This window comes from Tursiops truncatus, chromosome 8 (assembly GCF_011762595.2).
Source record: "Tursiops truncatus isolate mTurTru1 chromosome 8, mTurTru1.mat.Y, whole genome shotgun sequence".
NCBI classification, from domain to species: Eukaryota; Metazoa; Chordata; class Mammalia; order Artiodactyla; family Delphinidae; genus Tursiops; species Tursiops truncatus.
Genome location: NC_047041.1, coordinates 85243348 through 85270475, shown reverse-complemented (window position 1 = coordinate 85270475; position 27128 = coordinate 85243348). Strand labels below are relative to the sequence as shown.

Here is a 27128-nt window from a genome sequence, read left to right as displayed (position 1 = left end):
GGTGGCAGTGCAAGCATTTACCCAGTAGATGGCGCCCAAGCGATCCTTTCAGGCCCTTTAATCCTGGAGGAGGAAGGCTTCCTGCTGAGCCCCGTTGTAGAGCCCTGGCATTTTTTCCTGAGTGCCATATAGAACCTTAGAAGGAAAGAGGAGTGCAAATGCCAGAAGGTATCAGCCTCTTTTATATTTGAGTTATAGAGCATTCAGTACTGAGCAGTCGTGGTAGCACCTTTATTTGCTCCCTGTCCTTGACAATGCTTGTCACAGTTGGTATTAACCTAACTACTTAGACTCTTAAAATCCATTAGGTGATTGATTGATTCATAACCATTGACAAGTTCCATTAACCAAGAGAATTGGAGAAGGGCTGGAGGTCTCTGAGCCCAGGAGACAACTTTCTTCACATCTTCCTGGCCAGGAAATATTGGTTTAGTGATCTCAGAATATTCAGGCTAAGAAGCTGATTCCTTCTTTCTCCAACTTTCTATTTTGAAAAGTTTTAAATACACAGAAAGGTGAAAGAATACTTCATTCATCCTTTACCTGGATTTACCCATTATTATTATTTTCCCACATTTGGCCTGCTCTCTCTTCTTCTGCACTATGGATTCATGAATTTTCTTTTTTTCCACATTTAATAGCGCTACCATCATTTTTTAATGCTCAAATTGTCCCAGAATTGGCCACCGAAGACCCTTTAAGCCCACTTCATCACATCATTCACTGAGCACTTCCTTGCTTCTTGGCCACCGTAACCCCCCACTCTCTCGCAAAATGTTTCAAGTTCACCTTGATTGTTTACATACAGGTCCCGGAACCAGCCATTTCTCCACGAATCCTGGTTCCTTTTGTGGGGAATGGTATTTAGGAACTGTGATCTGGTGCTGGCCATGAGAGACACTGATCTCTAAAGTCAAAATCAAGGTTTCCTTTCAAAGCTTCTTAAACAGGAAAGTTGAGTTCTTAAGTGGAACCACTCTGCTGACTTCCAGAGTGAAGTTTATTTAACTTGGCCTTCAGACCAAGTTCCTAAGCCACCAGATGAGATGAGCGTGAGAGGGCCCGAGAGCCACCCGGATGCCATGCTTCTAGGTAGCACTGAAGTGATGCCAACCCTTCGGGCCCCAAAGGATCTAGGGAGGTAAGAAGGTTAGGAAAGCAACCTAGATGAGAGAGGATTTATGGGGAGAGATTATAGGCCCTTAAAACTTTTTTCTTTTCTTAGTTATATTATAGATAGAAGCAGAGGAGCAGAGGAACTGGCCATCAGCTGTGACCAAAACTGATTGTGGGGCTGGAATATCAGGCTGGTCCTTGAGCCATAACCAGGAATGATCAAGAGCAAATGAGAGAGAGAGAGGGAGAGAGGGAGACAGGAAGGGAAGAGAGAAGGAGGGAGAGGGAGAGAGGGAGGGAGGAAAGGAGGGAAGAAAAGAAGGAAGGAGGGAGAGCAGGAGGGAGAGGGGGAGGGAGAGAAAAGGCTCACAAATCTGTGTGTGACCGATTTACTGATTTAAGGAGCCCTCTTCCTGGGAGAGCATAGAGTCACCTGGGTGGAGTTACTGAAAACTGGCTCATCTTCCTCTGGGCTTTTGTGTCCTGACACTTCCAGGAAAGGAACAATGCCCAGTTAGGAACAAATTGGGGGTGGTATTATGTGGCAGTTAACAGCTGGGCTTGGAACCATTAGGACCTGGATTTTAATCTCTCCCGTGACTTCGGGCAAAGTTACCCAATCTTTGTAAATCTCAGTTTCCTCATTTACAAAATGGGGAAAATAATAGTGCCCCCTCAGAGGATTTTTGTGAGGGTTAACTGAAGTGCTGTCTATAAAATTCCTTAACATGGAGTCTGGTATATAGTAAGTGCTCAATAAATGGTAATTGCTATTGGTATTATTACTAAACCAGAGCCTTGAAGGGAGCTCTTTTTCTTTTTCTTTGTTGGGAAGGAAATCAATGTAGGGCCAGAGAGGAAGAATAATAAAATGGAACTTCCCAAGGGACAAGAGAATATACACTGGCCATGAGGAGGTTATCTTCTCAGGACAACTGGTATGGGGGGACGGGCTTCAAAAATGGTTTGATTGGGCAAGGAGATGTTCGATTTAATCCGGCATAGTCATTCATTCAGTTAACAATTAATTAAGCACCTACTCGATGCATACAAAGGTGTGAGCAAGACAGACAAGGTCCCTGCTCTCACAGAACTGTGTCGTGGAGGAGACAAACTTTTAAACCACCATTATAAAGTATCAGATTGGTTGGGAATATAGGCCAAATCACAGGATGAGCCATGAAGTCATTCCTGGACATCTAATGAAGACCTGAGCCCCTGACAAAAGCCATCACTTAGCACTTATTTTGAACCAGGTATTGTTCTAAGTACCTTCACGTACAAACTCATTAATCCGCATCACAGCCTTTTATAGGTGAGGGCATTGAGGCACAGAGGGGCTGAGTAACTTTCCCGCTTGCTGTCATGCAGCTGGTAAGTGGCAAAGCCAAGGTGCCAGTTCAGAGGCTGGGCCCCAGGGCCCAGTCTCTCGTCCTCTATACTAAACTGCCTCTTGATGTGAGAGGCCCGTGAGGTCCTCACTCCGAGTGCCTGTCTGAGGGCCTAGCAGGTCAGGGTAGGATGAACCAAATCACATGGAAGGTGTGAGCTTCCTTGCGGCTCCTGGTCCTTCCCATGTCCTCATCCAGGCTTTTGTTCTGCCATCACTGTCGGAGCTCCTGGGCCTACAGGCTTTAGGGCTTCAGCCCATGATGTAAAGAGGCTCCTAGGAGCCCTGGAGCGGTGGGTCAGAACCTGAGCTGTCACCTGTGATTCCTGTACCAAATTTGTGTCTCAGATCCAGACAAGACTCGAGACGCGACAGCATTAGGTGCCATTTACGGAGGGTTTCTGTGTACCAGGCACTTGCTAAATGCTCTACATACAATATCTATCTCATTTAATCCTCAAACAAATAAGAACTTATCAACAACAACAACATGGTAGCAGGTACTCCTATTATGCTTATTTCCACGTGAGGGAACCTTGGCTTGGAAAATCTAGAGAACTTGTCTCGGGTCCCACAGCTTGGAAAATCTGAACTGAGATTACGACCTGGTCGGGCTTCCAGGCTGCCCCTTAACCATTGTGAGTCCTGTCTCCTGAGTGCTATTTGAAGGAGGAAGGAAAGTGCAAATGGCTTTTTAGGTCAGAATGCTTTCTTTAGTCCTTCCCCCGCCCCCATCCAAGAGGAAAGATTAAAGAAAAAAAAAAAAAAAGCACTTTTTCTCAGAAGTATGTTGTGTCTCTCTCCTGCCTCTCCTTCCTTGCTTCCCCAGCTGGAGATAACAAGACTTGTCTGAATGCTGGGGGTGTTCATTTTTGCTGGGAACCTTCCGCTCCCTTTCTAGCTTAGCAGTTCATGAAGGTTTCCTTTCAGCTCTGTAGAGGCAGAGTCTATCCAGCTCTCTCTCTTGTCTGGGTTTGTAGCCAAGGGGAAAGATGGGGGAGGGGGCGGCCTTGGAGATGAGTCCAGGATTCGAGATCCCAGGGGACAGTCTGGCTTGGCTGGCAAAATTCCCTGCACACACACACACGCACACATACACACACCCTCTTCCCCTGCAGCAAGACATGGTCAGGGAATCTGAGCAGTTCGTCTGGGCCATTGCCTCTCTGGTCTTTCAGACTCAGGACCACCTGCTTGGTTGGCCAGCCGTACTTCCTTGGCGGGGACGCTCACCTGTGTTCAGTGTTCTGCCCTAGACAGAGGGTGCAGTGAGTCTGCCCCGCGCCCGGACCCTCCGACTCAGACGCCCACGTGGAGGTGGGAGTCGCTTGGTGTGAGGAGGGAGCAGAGCGCCTTCTTCTTTTCCCGGTGCCCAGTACCCTCCCCCCAGAGCACATCTCTGAGAAGTGGCCTCTTTGTCTCTGGCTGGTTGGAACTTGTCCCCGCTCCTGGGACCGACTCTGCCCTCCCCTCTGGAGTGAGAAGGAAAACATCATGAGGGACCGAGGCGTCACATGTGGCCGGGAATCCTGGCTGCTTCTGAAGGACGGCCCCCGGGCCCCAGGAACAAGTGGTCTTGCATCTCAGGTGGCTGGGGGCCAGCCCCCCGGGGTGGGTGGGGCTCCCGGCCCTCCGGAGGCCACACGAGACCCTGGGGCTGGCCAAAGACTGTGTGGTCTTGCCAAGAAGACCTGCCTGGGGAGGGGCACCAGCTCCCCGTGGACCTGCGGGGTGGGAGGGCAGTGACACTGCTGTCTGATTCCAGGGAAGAAACCAGAAGCAGGCTGGCGGCATCTGCTGCTGATTCCGACTTGGGGTCCCTGCAGGAGGTTTGCTGCGGAGCTGGGATTTAACACCTTGTGGCTGGGAGGCTGCCAGTCCCAGAGGGGCGGAGACTGTGCAGGAAGGTTTCTTTTTTTGTCTCTCACACCCAATGTATCACTTCCGTAGCGGGGCAGCAGATGGGCGGATGGGGGCCATGAGGAGTGTGAGGTATGCAGGCAGAAGGCACGTGCTCTTCCAGAAGTTGGGGGCTGGGGCAGAGATTCAATGTATTTGGGGGACGGGTGGTGGTGGAAAAATCCTGCTGCTTCAAAACCGAGTGGGAGAAGGCTGGGTCAGGAAACCCTACGACAGTTTAATGCACTAGCAGAGACCCAGCCTTGGTACTAGACAGATCCAAGTTCAAATCCCCGCTCTGCCACCAAGTAGCAACAGCTAACATTTGCTGAGTTTTCTGCTAACTGCTTTCCATGTGCGTGATCCGATTCAAGTCTCGCAAAACGTATGAAGTAAGTGCTAGTTACTCCCATTTGGCTCCGGTCTAGTGAGGTTCTGCGAGATGAAGAAAATTGCCCAAGGCCACGCAGCCCCGTGACGCTAAGGCTGAGACTCAAACCAATGACAGCGGGACTCAGGAGTCCCGTCGTAACCACTGCTCGGCAGTTAGAACAGTCGTCTGCAGTCTTCCGACTTCCTGGCCATCCAGCTGTGGGGAAGTCACCTAACTTCTCCCATCCTTAGTGTTCCTGTCTGGGGACTGGAGAGATGAATTTCGTTCTCCCAGGTTTCTTGTGAGGATTAAACAAGAGAATTTGTGTAAGTCTCTTAGCCAGTCCCTGGCCTGTCACAATATCATCATTCATTCATTCAACAGCTCTTTTTTGAGCACCTGTTATATGCCAGTTTCCATTCTAGGTGTACAAGCTAGAGAAGTCCCAGCTCTACCAAAGGGAGTAAGCAGATAAGCTAGATAATTTCAGATAGTGATGTGTGTTAAGAAGAAAACAAAATCGAGTAAAAGGCACTGACTGTAGAGACGTGAAGGTCCATTTTAGCTGGGTGGTCCAGGAAGTTTTCTTTGAAGAAGCAGCAGTTGAGCTTAATTCCCAAAGGAAGGAGATGTGGAAGAAGATGAACCTTGTAGGTTAAGGGAGCAGTGGGTGCAAGGCTTGGAGCTGGGACAGAAAGGAGGCCGTGTGTCTGGAGCTGCATGAAGACCAGATGGGTGGTGGTAGAAACCGGGCAGAGGGCAGGGCTGGGCGGTCCGTGAGGCAGGGCCGTGGATGCTGTGGGAAGGGGAGGCACAGTGGCCAGCCTTTGGAGGGTCGAGTCGAGAGAGTAATGTGATCTAATTTATTTATTTAAAGGTGGCTTTGGCTGCTACGTGGAGAATGGGAAGTTGGGAGACAAGGATGGATGTGAGGAGGCTGGAATTGCAGAGAGAGAGAATGGAGGCCTGGCCCAGACAGGAGCCCCACATGGAAAGTGGTGGAAGATGTTTCCCATGTGGTGCTGGGCAGCAGCAATAAACGTCCTAATGATGAGATGACTCATGCTGCCTAGCACTCAGTTTTGCAAAAGTCACAAGCTTCAGACCTCACAGCTTGTCAAAAGCAGAGTTTGGGCTGTATTCCTAACACTGTAGAATTATTACTAACATCATCCTGCCATGAGGCACCATCCACTGATGTTCATATTTTTCTTTTGAGCAATGAGAATTTATTTGGGGGGGTTATTGAAGATAACCGCATGTCCAGAATTTATGAGGTTAAACTGGGTTCTGTGTAGAACAGGGTTAAATACACTTTTTCTGTAAAGGAGCAGATGGTAAATATTTTCATTTCTGTGGATTCTCCTGTCTCTTTTTGCAGCTACTCAACTCTGCCATTATAGCTGGAAACTGACCTTAGACAATGCATTAAAAATGGGTGTGGCTGTGTTCCAATAAAACTTTATTTCAAAAACAGGCAGGAAGCCGGATTTGGCCCATGGATCATAGTTTGCCAACTCTGGTAGAAAATATAGTTTATTTACATGACCCAGATAACATTTTTTTCTATAACACCAATTCAAGACATTTCCCCCAAACTCTTTTGTAAAACTAAGGTGCATCTTACACATCTCTGCTTAACACTAGAAGATATGATATAATTTAATGAAGACTCTGTTCCGTGGTTTTCAAATCTTGGGGATTCCTTGGAGGTAACTCAGGAGACCAAGGTGATAGTGAGAGTGGAGGGCTTGGGGCCCCAGCTTCTGCTTCAACCAGGAGCCCCTCTTGGATCCATTTTTAAAAATTAAATTGGTGGTCTTCATAAGAGTTTGTCTGGAAAAAAAAAGGGCTTGGGAGGTAGAAAAAAATTGAAAACCACTAATCCAGTCCAAATGGTTGGAGTTCATGTCCCCCTGCAGGTGTTTATCACATAGTTGCTCACAGAACAAATTAATACATACATTTTCTAAATGGATGGAGGGGGGTCAGGAAGGAGTTGCTTTGGGGTTATATTTGTGGGGTAGCAAATGTGCAGGGAACACAGACCAAAGGGTCTTATGCAGATTTAGACTCTGGACAAAGGCCACAGTGTCCCATGTAGAGCTGCGGGGAGGGCCTGCTTTCTGAGCCTGGTAAGGTGGCAGCAGCAGGCTGGCATGCGGCCGTCTTAGAGAGGCAGGGGAGAGAGTGGCTTGGACTTTACATCCAGACACAGGTTTAAATCTCTGCTTTGTCACTTAGTAGCTAGACAAGTTATTTATTTAATCTCTGGTTATCTATTTTTCCATCTGGGAAACTGGAATGGTACTACTTCTCTTCTCAAGCTGTTGGCTGGATCAGAGGAATTAACAATTCACTGCCGATTGCCTAGCACGTCGCCAGGTGCTTGAGAAGTAGAAATATCCTTCTCCATTCTGTTCTCAAGGGTGTGGGATGAGCTCAGAGGCTTTGCGACCTTTTACCGTCTCTTTCCTGTTGACTCCAATTTCCATTCCCCAATCTTCTCTTCTTAGGATGTGGCCAGGTTCTACGAGTCCCGAAGGGTCAGATTTTGTTGGAGAGCTACCCCCTGAATGCTCACTGCGAATGGACCATTCACACCAAACCTGGGTTTATCATCCAGCTAAGGTAAGGGGCTGGGGTCAGAATTAGGGAGTCTGAGGTTATAAGGAAGCACAGTAACAGGACCAAAGGTCCTGGATCCTAGTGACCAAGGGCTAATCATCAGAACTTCATTTTTAAAAGCAGAAAATGTATATTAGAATCTTTACCTCTCAGTGATTTTGTGGGCTAAGGCCTGGGTACAGCTATAGTCAATTAGATGTTTGTCACTCACTGCCCAACGACAGTGAGGCTCAGGTGACGGTGACCCAAGGATAATACCAACACAGCAGGACACCGAGAGCAATCTATCCCCCAACCCCCAGATCCTGACCAAGCCTTCCTATTCACTCAGTACCGGACTAGACTCTATGGGAGGGAAGGGAAGACATAAGGACAGGCCTAACCTTTAAGGGATTTGCCCTCTAGGCCGGGGTTTATGCTCATCACAGCCCCTTTCATTGCTGTTCTCAGAAGACAGCCACCGCCCCTGCAGCCAATAAACTGATTATTTCACACACGTGGAAGATAAGCTGATTCTTCTTATAGAGCTTTGGGGTCCTCACAAATGTGACTCATTTATGCCACAGTCCCAAGTATAGACCCAGGTTTATTGTAAGTGTAGATAAATAACATGAGTGCATCCTGTTTTGTGAGACCTCCTCACTGCTGCATCCAGGTGCCTGAAACAGGACCCGGTACACACCACAGGTGCTTGGTGGATTCTTTTTTTTTTTTTTTTAACATCTTTATTGGGATATAATTGCTTTACAATGGTGTGTTAGTTTCTGCTTTATAACAAAGTGAATCAGTTATACATATGTTCCCATATCTCTTTCCTCTTGCATCTCCCTCCCTCCCACCCTCCCTATCCCACTCCTCCAGGTGGTCACAAGTCACAAAGCACCGAGGTGATATCCCTGTGCTATGCGGCTGCTTACCACTAGCTATCTGCCTTACGTTTGGTAGTGTGTATATGTCCATGCCTCTCTCTCGTTTTGTCACAGCTTACCCTTCCCTCTCCCCATATCCTCAAGTCCGTTCTGTAGGAGATCTGTGTCTTTATTCCTGTCTTACCCCTAGGTTCTTCATGACATTTTTTTTTCTTAAATTCCATATATATGTGTTAGCATACGGTATTTGTCTTTCTCTTTCTGACTTACTTCACTCTGTATGACAGACTCTAGGTCTATCCACCTCATTACAAATAGCTCAATTTCGTTTCTTTTTATGGCTGAGTAATATTCCATTGTATATATGTGCCACATCTTCTTTATCCATTCATCCGATGATGGGCACTTAGGTTGTTTCCATCTCCGGACTATTGTAAATAGAGCTGCAATGAACATTTTGGTACATGACTCTTTTTGAATTTTGGTTTTCTCAGGGTATATGCCCAGTAGTGGGATTGCTGGGTCATATGGTAGTTCTATTTGTAGTTTTTTAAGGAACCTCCATACTTTTCTCCATAGTGGCTGTACCAATTCACATTCCCAGCTTGGTGGATTCTTGTAGCATAAATAAAGTTGAAAGAAGTGCTCCCTGCTTCCAGTGTATCTTCTCTCCCCTGGCAAGCACCTCTGCTCTTCCTCTCTAGGGAAGCAGAGTGGCCCACTCTCCCCTGGGACATCTAGGGACATTGTCCACCTAGCTCTTCCCTTTTCTAACCAGTGGGGAGGTTGGTGGTGATGGAAATCTCTAATCTTCTAGGGCACAGGCTTTCAGTAGGTGTTTTCTGGGTGGATCAATGCACCTGGAGGTTACCACATGCCAGCTGGCTCCTCCATGGAGTTCTGTCCTTCAGGAGGGGCAACACGATACCCGCTTGGGAAAGATCTGGCAAATCAGGTCCCCTTCTCAATCCTGCTCATCAAAGCTGTGCTTAGTAGCTGGTCTTCTTGCTCCCCCAGGTCCTGGGGTTAGGAGTAAGCTTCTTTAAGTGGACTTTCCCAGAGGAAGGTTAACTCAAGGAGGAAGTGAGAGGCCACACAGTTCTGCTGAACGGGCTCCAGGCTGAGTCTGGCAGGATGATAATGGCAGGTGTTAAATGCCACATGTTAATTTTTCAGCAGCTCAGGGACCAGGACCAGTGGTCCCCTCAGGGGCCTCTGAAGAGCTTCTCAGGAGATACAGGATACAAAATAAATCCCCTCCCCCAACCCCGCCAAACAAAAGTCCAAAATGGTGGAAGGGTTGAGAAGCACATCACCTGCCTGGGAAAGGGCCCTAGGGATTGGAAATATGTAGATTTCTTTCCTTCCAGTCAAAGCTGGACCTGCTGGCCAGGGATAATAATAAGGACATAAATACTCTGAAGCCTAGTGTTCAGCCCAAAAGCTGGCAGTCCTCCCTGATGCCCCCCTTTTCCATCACCTCCCACAGCCAGGTCATCACAAAATCTACTTCCTTACTTGTAAAATAATCTCAAGTTCATCCACTGTCTCTATTGCCAACAATTCCTTTGTTTTCTGGTTTCCTTGCTTATTGTCTGTCCCCCAGATCCGAACTCCATGAGGGCGGGCACTGTGTCTACTTGGAGCACGGCTGTACTTTCAGCACCTAGAACAGCGTCTGACACAGTGCAGACCTGCCACAAATGTGTTGAATAAGTGAACAAATGAATGAATGTAAATACAAGTTGCAATGTCTCATGTTTCAGTTTCAGAAAAAGCCGTGATCTCTGTTGGGTGGTGGCCTTGTCCCCGCTCCTACCCTTTTTAGACTAAGATACCAAAGCCCAGAGAAGGAAGTGATTGCTCAAGGCTCACAGTGAGTTGGTGGTGGCATCTGGATGAGAAGTCAGATCCTTACATGCTACAGCATGTTTCACAAAGTATGATTAATAGGACGTACACTCCCTAGCAAAAGATTTTGTGATAAACATCTTTGAAAAATAAACACTGAGCACACTCACTGATTGGGTTTCTTTTTCAGTAAGACCTTTAAGAGCATTTAGAGTATCCTGATTGTTCTCTAACTCTGGCTCCTGAAGTTTTTACCCAAGGTGGTAGAAATAGCCCAGGACCCAACTTTTCAGGTTGTAGTTCTGAGCTCTTCCGTCTGTGCCTAACTTCTCCAAACTGTGAGGGACAAGATACAGGCGTACATTTTGTGAACTTGATAATTAGGCATTCCCTTGGGAATCTTCTAAAAAATGTCTTTTCCTCTCTTGCCCTGGGATGTGACTGCCTCTCTTCTTATTTCTTGGAAATGGGAGCTTAAGGTTCCCTTCTGCTTTTTTGATCTGCTGCACCCCAGTATTTCCAAACTTAAGACCCCTTTAAGGTAATCACAGCTATATCAGATCTCTTTCAATTCTGAAATTTTGATATGGTGCTACTTTTTCTACTCTTTGGGGCAAGAACTGTTACCAAGAGAATAATTATCTTCTGATCCTTCCATCAGACAGAAGAGCGTGCAGAGAGTTTTTTCCTTTACTTGGTCTTGCAAGACAACATACTCTTTTCCACTCTCCAGTTGTAAAATTACGATAGAGTATCCATTGTCATCTATTCAGCAATATTTGTTTAGTCTCTATGCGCCATGCACTGCGTTAGGCACTCAGCAAACAGTGGTGGAATAAGACAGGTGTCACACTCTACCCTCGAGGAATTTGCAGTCAAGGGGAGGAGACAGGCATGCGCACACACTCACAAAGTCAAGGAGATAAATATGAGAAATTAAAATGTAGCTATGCATTATGAAGAAAACAATGGATCTCCTTTAGAAAGAGTTGTCAGGGAAGCCTCTTTGAGGAGAGAATATTTAAGCTGAGACCCGAGGATAGGAAAGAACCAGCCACGCAGCCTGGGAGGAGAAGTGCTCCTGGAAGAAGAGCCCGTGTGTGCAGAGATTCTCCGAATGGACTCCCCTCACCTGGGCGTGCATGTACACACGCCTGCACACAGAATACCTACCTACACACATTAAAAGAAACGTATCTGACCTCAAGTCCTCCAGGACCATTGTCCTATCACATCAGGCCAATGACACCACTCTTCTAGAGACCTGTTTATCATCTGGCCTTGAACTTGCCCAGGGGTGTAAGGGCTATCTGGGGCCCAGCTGTTTCCTGCTGTCACCCTCTCCACCCACAGGATTATCATGTTGAGCCTGGAGTTTGACTACATGTGCCAGTATGACTATGTCGAGGTCCGTGACGGGGACAGCAGCGACAGTCAGATCATCAGGCGTTTCTGTGGCAACGAGCGGCCGGCTCCCATCCGAAGCTCGGGTTCCTCGCTCCACGTCCTCTTCCACTCAGATGGCTCCAAGAACTTTGACGGCTTCCATGCCGTCTTTGAGGAGATCACAGGTAAAGGCCAGGGAGACGAATGGCGCATTTTATGGCTGTGCTCCAGACAAACGTTCCTTTCTGTGCACCCCCCTTCTCCCTGCCCAGCCTCGTTAAAACCCAGCGTGCTGGGTTCTCAGAAGCAACCTGCACATTAAGAAGGTAGAGAGAGGAGCTTCCCTGGTGGCGCAGCGGTTGAGAGTCCGCCTGCCGATGCAGGGGACACGGGTTCGTGTGGATCCCACATGCCGCAGAGCGGCTGGGCCCGTGGGCCGTGGCCGCTGAGCCCGCGCGTCCGGAGCCTGTGCTCCGCAATGGGAGAGGCCACAACAGTGAGAGGCCCGCGTACCGCAAAAAAAAAAAAAAAAAAGAAGGTAGAGAGCAATGGCAAGGGATATTTCAGAAACGCTCACTAGGACCAGAGCTAAGAATTATTAACTCCCCTGTTTAGATGCTGCAGCACAGAGAGACCAGGTAATTTGTCTGTTGTTGCACAGCTCTGGGGATGGAACCAGGGATCTGTACAGTTTGGCTCTAGAGCTTCTATTAGGGGCTGTCATGGTTAAGAGCATTAGCTTTGGTCCCTAGCAGATTAAGCCGTGTGGCTTGGACAAGTTCTACTTCTCTGGGCCTCATGTTCCTAATCAGGGAATAAGGACATAACCCTAGATCCTGCTCCGTTAAGGAGGTGCTGGAAGACAGAACAGATGAAGAGCTTAGCACAGTGTCTGGTACAGAGGAAGCCCTCAGTAGCCGCCTTGCCCCAGGCATGCCCTGAGCCTCCCTTTGTCATCTTTCAAATAGGTGTTCAAAGTCTTAAACAACATAGGAAATGCCACATACTTTATGAGTAACTCTGAGTCTGACTTCACCTCCTGTCCTGTTCATTTAGGAAGTAGGATTTGGCCAGAATGAACAAAGTGCTCAGTCCTCAGAGATTGGATTGCATCAGGTTTTACAAAATAAACTCGAGCTGGAAGTTCTATTATTTTAATACTGAATTTTAAAAATTGCAATTGACCATTATAGCTTCCTTATGGAAGGTGTGATACAGAAGTCTCAGGAAGGGAGGCGGGCAGTAGTGGCATCCGCCCTGTCCTTTCAGCAAGACCGGCAGACAGCCCACCCTCCCCAGCCTCCTCGTGCGGAGAATGGTCCCACAGGAGCTCTAGGCAGTTGCTCCTGTGTGACTGCCTCCTTCCGGGATGTCAGTCTCCTCTGCAGCTGCTCGGAGCCTGGGAGTTCTAGAAGCTTTGCTGCTGTGGTGCGGTCGGCCTGTGGCTGAATCCTTGCCCCTCGGTGACACCCTCCCAGCTGAGGCTGAGATACATCTGCGGGTGTTTACGGCAGTCGGCAGTTGGGGGCAGCAGTGGCTCGCCAGCCTGTGACCCTGTGACTGAGGGGAGAGTTAGGAGGGTCTCTTCTTCAACCTCCCCTGGAGAACTCTGGAAACTCTGGTCTCCATTGTCAAACAGTCAGACAGAGCTCTTCCCGTTCCTCAAACACCCGAAGCATCCCGCCTGTGCTCAAGTTACTTCCTCTGACTAAACCCACCTCCCAACTCCTGCCCATCAAGTCTCACCCTTCGAGGCCCTATCGGATTTCTCCTCCCCTGTTAAGCCTTTTCCCTTGTGCTGATGGGCTGTGGCTTTGCCTTTTTCTGAATGTCTTCTAGCACTTTCTCTCTTTTCTGACACTAACTGAATCATGCTTCAGTTTGTAGTCACTGTCTACTCTTCTTCCAAAGGCTCTGATCTGGTGAGTGGGAGCTCCTGTTCAACTTTGTATCCCTCCAGTGCCTTACACAGAGCAAACACTCGATTTGGGTTTGTTGAACTTGACTCTGATATATTTCTACACCAGGGTACATGAATGTGGAATTGGTGGGTAACAAGCAGACTAGTGTTTCCCAAAGTGTTCTCTGTAGAAAAATAGTCCCCAGGACACTCTGTAAAATGCAGTCTCTCAGGTCAGATAAGCCTGTGAAAGGTGGGACATTATGTACATTCTTAGAAATTCACGAGGCACCTCGGAATGTGGAGTGTTCGGAGAAGTTCTGCAGTAGAGAATCTGGTTAATTATCATTTAACACCAGTAGCATTTCCCCACCCTATCTGAGATCTTAACTCTCAGTATCTCAAGGGACTACTGTTTACAGAATGCGTGTCTGAAACTTCTTGAGTACACTTTCACTAGTGTCATGAAGATCATCTTCCGGTTCCTTTCCCCCAGTATCCCGGATACTGAGCTTCCTTGAAAAAAAAGATGATCTATTACCCAAGGCTGCTGTCTCCCACCGAGCGCCTACAGGAGGGGGTGAAGCCCGCCTCCGCTTTAATTGTGTGGTGCGCCTGTGTGTGTTGTCTCAGACTCTTAAGTGTCTGGAGCATACATACTTCTGGGGCCTTGGAAAACATCAGATAACATCAGCAGCATTTGATTAATGAGCAGCTGTTTCAGGCAACCTCAAACAATGGTAACATGATATCGATAAAAGGAGTTAAAAAATTGCAGGAAGACTGACGAACAAGTGAAAGACCGGAGGCTTGAAGAAACGGACTCACTGCCCGGGGCACTGAGAGAAGTTGCCTTTTCTCTTACAGCCTGTTCCTCGGCGCCGTGTTTCCATGACGGCAGTTGCCTTCTTGACAACACCGGATCTTACAAGTGCGCCTGCCTGGCAGGCTACACCGGGCAGCGCTGTGAAAATCGTGAGTTTGCCTCCGGAGTGGGAGTTAAGGTGTCACGTGGGGCTGGCATGGAGAGGGTTTGGGGAGCTTGCCGGGGGCGTCGTTCCCTGCTGTCTACCGTGGTCCCTCCAAGATGGTGGATAATGTAGGCTTTGCCATTGAGTGGATCTCAAGAGGGCTGGGCTACCTTTGAGTCAGGATGTCTGGAACCACCCAGTTTTGTCCTCAACTGCTGCAGATACCTCTCAAAAAGATAACGCCTTCAGTGGCCTTGAATAACATTCCTAGCTCAAACACAGTGAGAAAGTGTCAACGGTAGAAAGCAACCATCATACACCCACCTGGGGCCCAGAGTCTGAACTCCCTGTCCATCCCAGGATCCAAATTTTGGAGTCATGCCAGCTATGGAATTCCACACATCGTTCTCTAGGACGGCTCCCCTTTTGCTGTCACCACTCAAGTCCCACCTCCTGCCTGAGCTGTATCCTAGCTGTCCCATTGAGTCACCCACATTCTCAGACACAAGTCAGAAGCAGAACCATAGTAGTATTACCGAACCAAACGTGGGTCTGCTCGCCCACGTGCAGTGAAGCCAATCTACTGACACCGGGTTGTGGTGAAGGAAAGTGCGGCATTTATCGTAGGGCACCTACAAGGAGTCCAGGACAGCTAGGGCTAGGAAAAGCTGGAACTCCCCGAAGGGTTTCAGCAAAGCATTTTTAAAGGCCAGGTGAGGGAGGGCGGGTCACAGGGTATGTGATCAGCTCGTGTACAATTCTCTGATCAGTTGATGGTGAGGTAACAGAGTGGTGTCAGAGGGATAAACATTATCAGTCCTTAGGTGCCGGTAGGTCTGGGAGCTACATGCCCATGATCATCAAGTAGTTAATTTCTTCCACTTGGTGGTGGTTTTAGCATCTGTAAAACAACTCAGGAAATGTGCACCAGATACTATTATCTAGGTACTTCAGAGAGGAGCTACAGTGGAGGATATGGGGGGGGAGTCTGTCCCGGGAAGGGTCCAAGGGTCCTGCTCAGGTACAGTAGCCCTCATTAACTCTGGTTCAACCAAACAGCAGAAATAAGAAGAAACAAACACAAAGGAATAACTCACTCAGAAGCAGGTAGAAGTTTCTAATTCATGTTCTTGAAAGGCAGATCATGACCCTTCTCCGATATTAGACTCAGACTTTTGCCAGAGGAGAGAAACTAGAACATGTATCTGATGGGGCAAATCCATTGCCCTGGGGAAGGGTACGAATGCTGACCACTGCCCACGGCAGCATGAGGTGACATCCAGCCCAGTGGTGCAGTACCCAGGACTGTGCCATTGGCAGAGAGGAACTTAAAATACACACTATGACTAGGAATCACCTATCAAGGGTCTCTGGTAACCGAGACCCTGTGTGTGTCCTAACAGAAGTTTGAGACTTAAAACAGGTACCACAAACTGCAGCTGTCAACACGGAATGAGACGTTTGGAAGAACAAGAAGAATCAAAATGTGGGGAAAGCCAAGGAGGGCAGCTAATGACCTAGGCAGGGTTCCCCTGAAGCAAATCCTGACATGCCGATGTGTGTGGACATGCCCCCAGGCGAAGCTGGTAAGGGAGTGGGGAAGCTGGGCCAGGAGGGAAGGAAGCCAAGCAGAGTCATGATTTCAGGCAAAATCCCAGCCTTAGTGTTAACAGGCAATGGACTCTGGAATGTGAAGTACATCTCAGACTGTGTCCTGGCTTTAATGCAAAGCAGCTGGGCTTTCATAGCCCAACTGCAATCGGTGATTGCCTAAGGGCTGCCTTGGGCGAGCAGGACATGCTTAAGTTTCTACGCTGTGTGCCAGAGTGGTTCCAATAACCCTTGAGCAGTGGAAGAGTTGGTAGGTGCAGGCCATTGGAAGTAAAACAGTGTAGACTGGGCGGGGGAGAGAAGATAAAGGGCATCCGAGGACAGAGCACCAGCAGTGTTTGCTACCATCACTTCTAACTAGCGTGCACAGGTAACTTTGGGGTCATCCTATATATAAGGGGCCTGGTCTGACAGCATTCTATAAAGTTCATGCATTTTTTCAATTAATTTCGTGAACTTGCCTTGCAAACAATGTAGACCGAAGCCAGTTTCGGTAGCATGTCCTTGAGTGTACATTTCATTCTACTCAAAGCACTCCTTGCTTTGGGGCGGCACAGCTGACCTGAGTGTGATGATGCCGGATTCTTAGAAAATGATGTTCTGCTTTGTGGTTCCTGCCTCGTTTAAGTTCACTGGGTTGTGTGCAAGGTAGGGAAGAGAAATGTTGCTTTCCCTTTGTTTCAAGAATTTGTATATGGAGTGATTCTGGAGTCTTGACAATGGCAAATCCTGAGCTCTACCCTTTAGATGCAGAGGGGGAACAAAAAAGGAAGGCTTAAATTCTTGGTGAACTAACTGTACGATATTAGAGCTTTGATAAATAAAGGTAAAATTGGAGTGAAGTTAAAACATCACCAAATAAGTCAAAATGCCTTTAAGAAGCTGGATCAAATCATGGAGGGGCGGGTGGAGGGGGGGAAGGAAATTGGTCCAAAAGTTTTGAGTAAAATATTTATGAGTAGCTTTTGAGCCAAAAAAAAAAAACGACTTCTCATCATTGTTATTCTATCCAGCAAAATACCAAAACAAAACAAAACAATTAACCACGACGAAAAACACGTAAAATATGTCATTATGAACTGATTCCTAGCTTGGTTCAAAAACTGTCTCAAATCACTTTTGGTCTCAAATCACTTTCCGTCTCAAAACATCAGTATAGATGGTCAAGAGAATTCTTCCTAGCTACTTTACAAAATGTTGTTCAAAAACCGTGATTTCCGTAGTACCCTATAGTTGTGACTGGGTGAAGATATTGGTGGTGGATATCTGATATGCCATTTGCTAGCATCAATGTAGGGGGCCAAATGTTTGATTATTTTCTGTAAGATTTAGGTCTGTTTTTCCTTTTAGGAAATTCAGCATGAATTCCAACTAACTCAGTGAGGGAATGATCACAGTTGGCTGTGGCAGTTTACCTTGTAATTTTTGAACAAATGTTAACCATTTTTCCTGAGCAGTCTATCATCTAGAAAAAGAAAAGAAAAAAAAACTATTGTTTTTCTCATGAGTATATCAAAAAACCGAACAAACCTCCCTGGAGGAAATTCTTTCAAAATTAATAAGAAACTGAAGCATTCTGGGATTCTCCAAATTCTAAATTGTCCAGATTGGACTAGGCATATGTTTTTTAAAAATGGCTTTAAAAGCGCCAAAGCCGGGCTTCCCTGGTGGTGCAGTGGTTGAAAGTCCGTCTGCCGATACAGGGCACATGGGTTCGTGACCCGGTCCGGGAAGATCCCACATGCCGCGGAGCAGCTGGGCCCGTCAGCCATGGCCGCTGAGCCTGCGCATCCGGAGCCTGTGCTCCGCAACGGGAGAGGCCACAACAGTGAGAGGCCCGCGTACCGCAAAAAAAAAAAGCGCCAAAGCCAGTATTAATGAGAATTGCATCTTTTGTTTATGTAGTACCAAATCTGATGAGGGGGAACCACTTCATAGTTGCTGCTTTCCTAACGGTTTTGTGGAAAGGTAGATGATCCTTTAAGCAAATGAAGGATTTGAAGTACAGGGTGCAAGACCCTGATCTCGGTCAAATTGAAAACCAGAGGCCAGAATTCCTCATTTCCCACGTTGTTCACAATCTCTCTGACACCATTCTCACCACCTGGCTTGATGAGACTCCAGATGATGGATCGATGAGCTGTGGTTACCATCCTGTCTCATTATCAAGTCCTCCCAGAGGGCTTCCCTTCCCAGGTAAAGCCCACCTGTCTCTCTTTTCTAGAGTCCCGATTGACTGTCTCTTGATATGAGCTATTCTGTTTATCTTCTTTGTGTCTGTGTATGTCGGTGAGTGGGAGTGGAATAGAAATAGATTTTCTACTAAACTACAGAAGAAATATGTACTTGTAAAAACAATCAAACAGTACAGAGGTATATAAAATATAACAACTAGGTGAGTATCCTTCCAAACTTTTTCTATGACATGCAAACCTAGGTTGTCTATATGTTTTCAGCTGGGGGAGATTTTGTCCCCTGCTCCCACCCCCAGTGGACTTTTGGCAAACTGGAAACTTTATTGGTTGTCATAATAGCAAGGGGGGAGAGTGCTACTGACATTTGGTGGGTAGAGGCCAGGGATGCTGCCATCCTACAATACACAGGACAGCCTCCACCACAAAGAGTTATCTGGCAAAGATCAGTAGTGCCAAGGTTGAGAAACCCTGTTTTGAACAAAAGTGGATTAAAGTATACATACAATTTTTCAACTTTTTGTTTTCCGTGCTCATATCATAGATATTTTTTCCAGATCATTCCTTGTTGGTCTCCCTCATGGGGGAAAGAAATGACTGCTCAGAACTCCATTGTATGGGTGTCTATACAATCATATAATCACTCCACCCCTTAAGATGGACTTGATATCACGTTTACTATTTTTACTATTATGAAGAAAGCTGCAATGAATAGCCTAACATATGTTTCTTTGCTCACATGTAGAGCTATGTTTGTAAGACAAATTCCTAGATGTTGAACTGTTAGTCCAGAGGGTACACGTATTTAAACTTCGGAGAGCTGTTGTCAACATGGCCACCAAAAGGTTTTACCAGATTTTACAAGATGAACCATTTTAAATGCCAGTCCTCAAAATAAGAATCAGAACTTGCAGGTCAGAAGCCAGGGTCTATTCTTGTCAAGTTGGAAACGGATTTATTTTAGAAGGAATTCTGGGGGTCTGAGGGGAGAGGTCTCGTTCAGGTTTTGTGTTGTCGTAGATGAAGAATAAGATACTGTCAACACAGGTTTGCCCTGTTCGGTTAGGGAGAGGGTGCAAGAGCCCCGAGGACAACCTTCAAGGACGGCTACCCCAGCCTTCTCCTCGAATCGTTTTACAAGGAGCAACAACCTTCCCCTGCTCCCAGGTGAACTCCTCTGAGAACAAAAAGAGGGGAGTGGCCCCTCCTCGGCTTTGGGGCCAAGCTAACCTCCTGCCAGCACCCTCCGTGACCCCAACCTCCCTGGGCCACCATGTAAGAAACTGGGACCCCTTTCTTTCCCTCTGAAATTTCCTGTTTCTTTGTATGGAACACGAGGACAAAATAAGTTCTTGAGTAAACGGTCGGAATCTTGTTTTGAAAAAGTGGAGAGCGAGGGATTCATTGCCCCGCTCCAGTTTCCATGTTGCCTTTGTTCCTCTGGCCCAGTTGACGGTGCCGGGGTCTCCCCTCTGCATCCTAATGAAGGGTGATGAAACGGGCTAAATCTTGGGGCACAATGCTCATGCTGCAGGCTCTGACGTGCCTTTGAACACCACGAATCGGCTTCCACCAATTAAAGAAAAATGGTGTCTCTGGATTCATCGGGGTTTTGGAGCCTCAGAAGGTTTCCCACTAGCCTGTCCCAAGGACTGGGAAGAAAAGAGCCCAGGATGAGAGGCACACTTTATACTTCAGCTTCAAAGGGCCAACCCGCGTTTCTCAGCAGAATAAGTGATTGGGAACTTTGGGGTTTTCAAGGAGACGTTAACACGGATGCAGCGAGGATGTACTGAGACCCCTAGTGGGTCACGATTGCCTCTCGCATCACAGATAAATAATGTGCCTCAGGTTAGCTGGAATTAATGCAAATGCTTGTAAGCTCTCTTAGGGGAGGTATGGTAAAAATGGAATTATTTCACTGGCTTTTTTACAGTTCTAAAGGCCTATTTCATCCTTAACATGTGGAAGACAGGTGCACCTTTGTTCACAGTGAGATGATGCAATCCTGGGTGAAGAGCTTGGACTCTGGTCAGAAAGACTTTGGTTTGGTTCTAAGCCTGCAATTAACCAGCCCAGTAGATCTCGAGCAGGTCATTCATCTCCTATGAGCCTCAGTTTCGCCACTTATAAATTCCAGGAAAATATTATCTAATTCTTCTTCGGGGTGATGGCAGGGATGGAATGAGATGATCCAGGTAAGGTACTTATATATTGATATTGATGTTATTATATTGAATAATAGAAGCAGTTATTCTTATTACTACTTTTGGCCCCATGTGGCCATTTCAAGGTTTGGCGGAAAGCAGGGATTCTCTAGACAAGGGGTTAGGGTAACAGCACTAGTTTCTACAAACTAGATGATCATGACAAACCTTTCTTAGGGTTTAAGAAAATTCTCACAAGACTTTCTAAGTTTTCTCTGTGAACTCTTCCTCCTGAATCATTGCCAGATGCTAAGTATTGCCACCATTACACCAGTATCCAGGCAAGAAAGATCGGGTTTTAAAGGACAAGTAGATACTGCCAGTGCCATTGTCATAAAGGAACCCTGGATCCCAGGAGAAGACATGCACGTTGCCATGATGGGTGGGGAGTCTTTGTAGCCAGAACAGCCAGGAAGGGGCTGTTAGAGGTGATAAGTGGAGTAATGTCAGGGGGAACTAGATTGGGAAACTCCAGAGCAGGTTGCCCCAAGCATCAGGTTATCTAGTCAGCCTCCTTTTTTTCTCATGGGACTTTTTAATGGTCACTCATTTAACATGGGGTGGGCTGTATGTCAGTCCCCTGTGGTTATGCAGGAAACCTCCAGAGCATCCCTTACATATTTTGTTAGAGTAACAGGGTAGAAAAGAGAATACATAGTCTGCCCTGAGAGGGTATGAGGGGTATAGGGATAACCCCAAGGGAAACAGTCCCGGGGAATCTGTAGTTGTTACCCACCAGCACTTGGTAACCCAGAGCCTTCAGAGAGTGGAGGAGCCCGGAAAGATGACTAGCTAGTGGACGGCTTACTTCTTACACATCCCCTATACCTGAGCCTCCCACCTCCTCTCCCTCCCTAACATGGAGGTGAATCTCTGCCATCCTTCTTAGCACGTTTAGAGGGATGCTGTCTCATTTGGATTTAGATCTGGAAAGCCAAAGAGGTCACTGAACACAGTAGAAGCTGCCCTTGTATAGTTATCAAGGTATTTGTTTGTTTGCTTTTATAATTTAGGGGAAATTTTCCTTTTCATTTGGATCATTCCTTCTTGGTAATTCTGAGTCTACATAGACCCAGTGACATTTTAGTGTTAACTCTGCTGGGCTCCATGCGCCTGTGGCCTCTTAACCAAGGCATTGCCTCTTCTCATTCAGAGTAAGATGATTGGGGTTGGTATATAAGGGATGCATTTTGCTAGTCAGTAATTGTTTTAGTTATGGATGACATTCCAGCCAAATAATAAGAGGACAGGTCAGGCCTCCTAAACAACTCTCCAGCCTGACTGTCTCCAAGAGTTTGGGGTGGAGCGCCCATGAGTGTGGAATGGGCCACGTCCACCGTTGTTTTAACTAAGACTTTGCCTGCTCCTTGTTGGGGCCCCCTTGTCTTTTGCTTTGGCAGACGTGGTCACTGAGGCAGGACTTAATGCAGGGGGTGGATTTTATTTTGGTTTTGGGTTAAGAGGTAACCCATTAGAGCTGGGATGGACTGTATGCCCATGCAGGGAAGTGGGAGGAAGATGCAGAGTAGAAGAACTTGAGAGCAAAGCAGAATTAACTTCTGACGGAAACAAACATCCCTGCTGTCACAGACCCTGAGACTCCAGCCCCTTGACAAAGGCTACAGAGTTCCCACTTTTCCTTAAAGCCTCCTGCCTTGTGGGGTGTTCACTACCTGTCCCTCACCCTGCTTCAGAAGGTGAAAGCTTCCTCTCTGCAAAACACAAGACATCCTTATTGGTATCCAAGTATTAAAAATTACAACAGTAGTTATTCTCACGATTCTCAATATAGGTCAAGCTCTGTGCTTTATGTGACACTGTCTCATTTCGTTGTCACGACATCCCCCTGGGGTAGGTACTATTATCCTCCCCACTTTGCAGATTCATCCAGCCAGACATTTTTGAGTGTCTGTTAGGTACCAGGCACTGAGGAGATAAGGCAGGGCTCTTTGGCGTATTTTCCCCCTTCATTAGGCAGAACTGTAAAACAATTCCAATCTTAGCCTTTTTCTGGTGCAGAGGAGAGTGGTCATGTCATACATTTCCCAGCGACAACTTTTTCTAGAAAAGCCTTTGGTAATGGTGATGGTGGTGAGAATTACTAAGTTGGCAGGATCTCTTAGGACTCACATGTTCTCAGAAGCTCAGGACTCCTCCGCAAGGTCATTCTCTTCATCCCCAAGGCTAAACAGAATGGTATTGCCTTGTTTGGGCCATTTTCATTGGGATGTATTTTATATTTGAAAAGTTAACCATGAATGCCATGGGGGACATTTCCCCTGGTAGTTTAGTGTTATTACCCACCACCACCCCCAGCCCCATCCCCAGGAGCTGACTCAGAAACCTGAGATTTGTGGGAGCCCTAAGAGGACTTACTGAGCACATCGGCTAGGTAGAAGACGGCTAAGTTTCTATAATTATGTAGGTTGCTCATCGGCTCTGCCAAATGAGGATGTGTGAAGTTCATTGTTTTGTTTTGTTTTTTTCAATTAATTTTTATTGGAGTGTAGTTGCTTTACAATGTTGTGTTAGTTTTTGCTGTGTGACAGAGTAAATCAGCTGTACGTATACACATATCCCCTCTTTTTGGATTTCCTTCCCATTTAGGTCACCCTCAGAGCATTGAGTAGAGTTCCCTGTGCTTTACAATGTTGTGTTAGTTTTTGCTGTACGGCACAGTGAATCAGCTGTACGTATACACATATCCCCTCTTTTTGGATTTCCTTCCCACTTAGGTCACCCTCAGAGCATTGAGTAGAGTTCCCTGTGCTATACAGTAGGTTCTCATTAGCTATCGACTTTATACATAGTAGTGTATATATGTCAATCCCAATCTCCCCATTCATCCCAACCCCCACCAAAAGACCAGGACTTTCTGAGGATGTTTTGAAGCTGACCCATCTCTTGGGCACAGGGAGTTTCAGCTGTCTAATGAAATAGGCCATCCAAACACCAGAGAAGTGGTATCCAAAAGACACAGTGTACCCAAAGCCAAGGACAATACTTATTAAGATCAATAGCCTCTGCCTCCAGATTGCTGCCAGATGAACAAAGAGCAGTGTGTGCAGTCCAAGCATAATTTCACACGGGCGGCCTCATTCACAACTTCGGAAGGCTGGAAGCCATCAGGGCGGCAGGGTTCCATGGGCTGGACAGGGATCAAAAGGGTTTTCAGTGGGGGTTTATATCACCAGTTGGTATCATTATTCCTGGTCGGGGGAGACCTTTGGGGAAGTAAAAGATATTGGGTCCAGAGGCACCAGACGCAGATGTTAGCTGAATAGGAAGAAGTGAGGAAGAGATGCGAGCCCGTCCAATGGTTGTCTCTGGGTGTTGGTCTCCGATTAAGTTGGGTTTCCAGAATGAAGGAAGTCCCGATGAGAAAGTTAATGCCTTTCCCAAACAGAACTTTAATTCTGTCACAAATCATTCCCTTGACTTTTTGATGAGTGAGAATGGGTGGATACCAAGAGTATGTTAAGGATTGAGACTAACACCCCAGCTCACACTGCCAGCTAGATAATGGGGTAATGAATATTGTTGACATCTTTTTCCCTTGCTGGAACTCTCAAGATAATCTTACAGCTCTGAAACCCAGCTCCTGTTAAAGAGACAGAGCAGTCCTCTCAGTGTTTTGCTCAGGTGGCTCTCTGGCTACCCTAAATATATCATTAATATAAAATTAGAGGAAAAAAGTATGCTTTTTTTAGGTGCAGTTTTGTAAATCACATCAAACCATTCCTGAAAGCAAGCAGGGTATAAGTGATAATTAAAGTAAAACAATTTAGAAGTGGGACAAGAACAAGCGAAGGAGAACACTAGGTGGTGCAAGAAAATTAATCAACGAAATGGACAGCCAGCAGCACTTCACCAGCTTTCTCTCCAGAGAGACTTACAGGGCTTCCAAAAGGCAAAGCGGTGATTGGATTCTTTGGTTCTTAGGGGCTTTTTCTAGATGTTGTCTTCAAATTTGAACTTACAGCTTTGAGACCAAAGGAAAAGACAAATCTTCTTGAAGTCTGGTATATCATACTGAAATTCTAGACTCATTCATAAGAAGATAGTTTGTGAACAGGGATATACTGGTAGAGAGCAATATAATGGAGCAAGAGGTATGTTTTCTTGCCACAGCTGGAACTGCTCCCTGAGTTTTGTGATTATTTGGGGAATGGGAAAGTGGGTCCACTCCCTAAATTAGGGATGAAGAGTGTGAACCTCCTTTTCTTATAGTCAATATAGTTGATCTGACAAGAGGGCAAAAAATGTGGTATTATTTGTGTGCACCAAAAAGCTACTTTTCCTTAAAATGTCTCTACGTTATCCTGACATACTCCCTGACGTCTTCATCATTGTGTCCATTTCTTATAGACCTTCTGGACCTGGTCATATTAGCTACTTTATATTGGGTATGAATCTTCGTGCACCAGTCAGGGGAGAAGAAGCTACGACTTTATTTGCTTTAAATCAACTTAAATCTAAGACCCACAATTCAGGCCCGTGAGAAGTTCTATACCCCAGGGTTGTAAAAAGGTCCCTGGCTTCCCACAGACAGCACCAAATCAACAGGGAGAATCCTTGGATGGTGGATTCCACGTCTACACTGTTTAGCTTAGGGAAGTCCATTGTCTTAGAGCACCTGACCCCTTCAGGTCAAAACAGCCCTGCTGGTGGGGGTGGGGGTGTGATGCTGGAGCCTGAGATATCTGTGGAGGCTGGAGAGCCTCTGATGAGATTGGAGACCCTCTGATGAGATGCAGCCTTTCTGGTTGCAGTCATCCTCCCAAAGATCTCCCAGGAGTGCTGAAAGGCAAACAGGGCCCTATGCCCAGGGCTGAGATAACAACCTCTCTCGGGTCTCATCACCTCCCCGGAGTGTTGCCCTAGGGAGGCATGAGGGGCTCTGGTACTCAGGGCTAAGAAAACAGCAGAGCTGTCTTAGCTTAGTTTCTCCCCAAACCAGACCCTGAGCCACATTTGGGTCCAAATGGTTTATTAAAGGAAGTACTCTCAGGATCAACCAGTAGGGGAATTGCAGAAGCAAAATAGGAAAGAGGAAAAAACCCAGCACGAGTGATTTCAACTGAACTCCCAGACTCAGCCTGATCCTGTGGGGTTCTGGGAAGTGTAAATTACACCTCGAGAAACAGGAGTTGGGCTTTTGTACTTCCACACCCATCAGTCACTGGCTACAGCCAACCCTGGGGTGGGCATGAGGGAACCAAAACCTAGGCATTTTTTTTAGCTCTTCCCATGGGCAAGATGGTGCCCATGCCCAAGGGGCAGTCCTGTGAAGGTGGCAGGTGCCAGCTCTCAGCAGCAAAGCACACCTGTAGAAGCTGAGTTGGTAAAAGGATACAAGGAGACCTGGGTGGGGCACCAGTAGTGATCACTGCAAGAACCATCCCACAGCCATTGCGTCTCCTCTGTAAAGTGGTATCACAGCCAGCTGCCTAATACTGTTGCCCTGAGAAAAAAAGAAAACGAGGGAAGGTCTTTCTTTAAATGTTTATCTGAAACAGTATCCATAGAAACGCATCCCAAGTACTATTTTGTTCGAAAGAGAGCCTGTAAAGGCATGCTAAACTTAATGTGTTCATATCCCTGGGCCGAGTCCCAAAAGTAACAGGACAATGTGCTATTTATTACTAATCATGTGATATTTTACTTAGCGAAAAGCAAGAGCTTGATGGTCCTTCACACCGGAGATGCAGATGTTTTAAAGTCTCATTTGGCTTTGTGGAAAAACATCCATCCTACTGAGGAGAAATGAAATCCAAAGTTCTTGAAAAATCAAACAGAAAAGAATCATGAGTCTGTTCAGTGGGGAGATAACAAAGGTTTCTAACCAGAGAACCCACAGGGGTAAGGGAGAGGGAGTTTGGAAGGCTAACCCTGGGGAGATGCTCTTTTGAGACGCAGATGCTCTATGAACTCAACAGGTAGAAGTCTAAACAGGGAGAGAAAAGGATGGATAGAGGAAGTCTTAGAATTCTCTTCAAAAACATCATAGGAGGGCTTCCCTGGTGGCGCAGTGGTTGAGAGTCCGCCTGCCGATGCAGGGGACACGGAATCGTGCCCCGGTCCGGGAAGACCCCACATGCCACGGAGCGGCTGGGCCCGTGAGCCATGGCCGCTGAGCCTGCGCGTCCGGAGCCTGTGCTCCGCAACGGGAGAGGCCACAACAGTGAGAGGCCCGCGAACCGCAAAAAAACAAAAAAGCAGAAAGAAACATCATAGGAGAGGGTACAGAAGGAAGAGAGAATAATGCCCAGTAGATGTTTGATATAGGAATATAATTTTAAGCCTTCATTACACAGGATTAAAATAGATGAATGTACAGAGACCATGGTTGGTACCCAGAAGTCTGAATCAACACACTGGACCCAGATCTGGAAGCCCATCACATTACCAAGAAGCCAAAAAATATTGCTTTATACTTGACTAGGCCCAATAATGGGCCTTTAGATTCCTTTATGGGTTTTTCTTTAAGGTGTATGAATTTGGGGAATTGATTTTTAAAGGCAGTAGTGTGCTTTGTAAATAAAGGCAAAAATGCGAATTAGAGACTATGTGTAGTTTAAATTACTCCTCAAAACCAGCCCAGCCAGAAAAATGTTATTATCTTGTTTTATAGATGAGAAAAGCAAGTCTTGGAGAAATTAATTAATTTTCCCAGGCTCTGGTTTATTAAGTGGAAGAATGAATACATTTTAGCCTTTATCCCTTCCACCCGCA

The 27128-nt window shown here is 46.6% G+C and overlaps 1 protein-coding gene across 14 annotated transcripts in view; it reads left to right on the top strand.

Annotated features, from left to right (window-relative positions):
* PAMR1 (peptidase domain containing associated with muscle regeneration 1) overlaps window positions 1-27128 on the top strand; it is a 164113-nt gene that overhangs the window by 123906 nt on the left and 13079 nt on the right. For all 14 annotated transcript variants that reach the window (XM_019948262.3, XM_019948261.3, XM_073808773.1 and 11 more), the window contains 3 exons: window positions 7295-7409; window positions 11480-11697; window positions 14280-14387. In XM_019948262.3, coding sequence (XP_019803821.2) covers window positions 7295-7409; window positions 11480-11697; window positions 14280-14387 — 441 coding nt within the window. The remainder of the gene's footprint in view (window positions 1-7294; window positions 7410-11479; window positions 11698-14279; window positions 14388-27128) is intronic.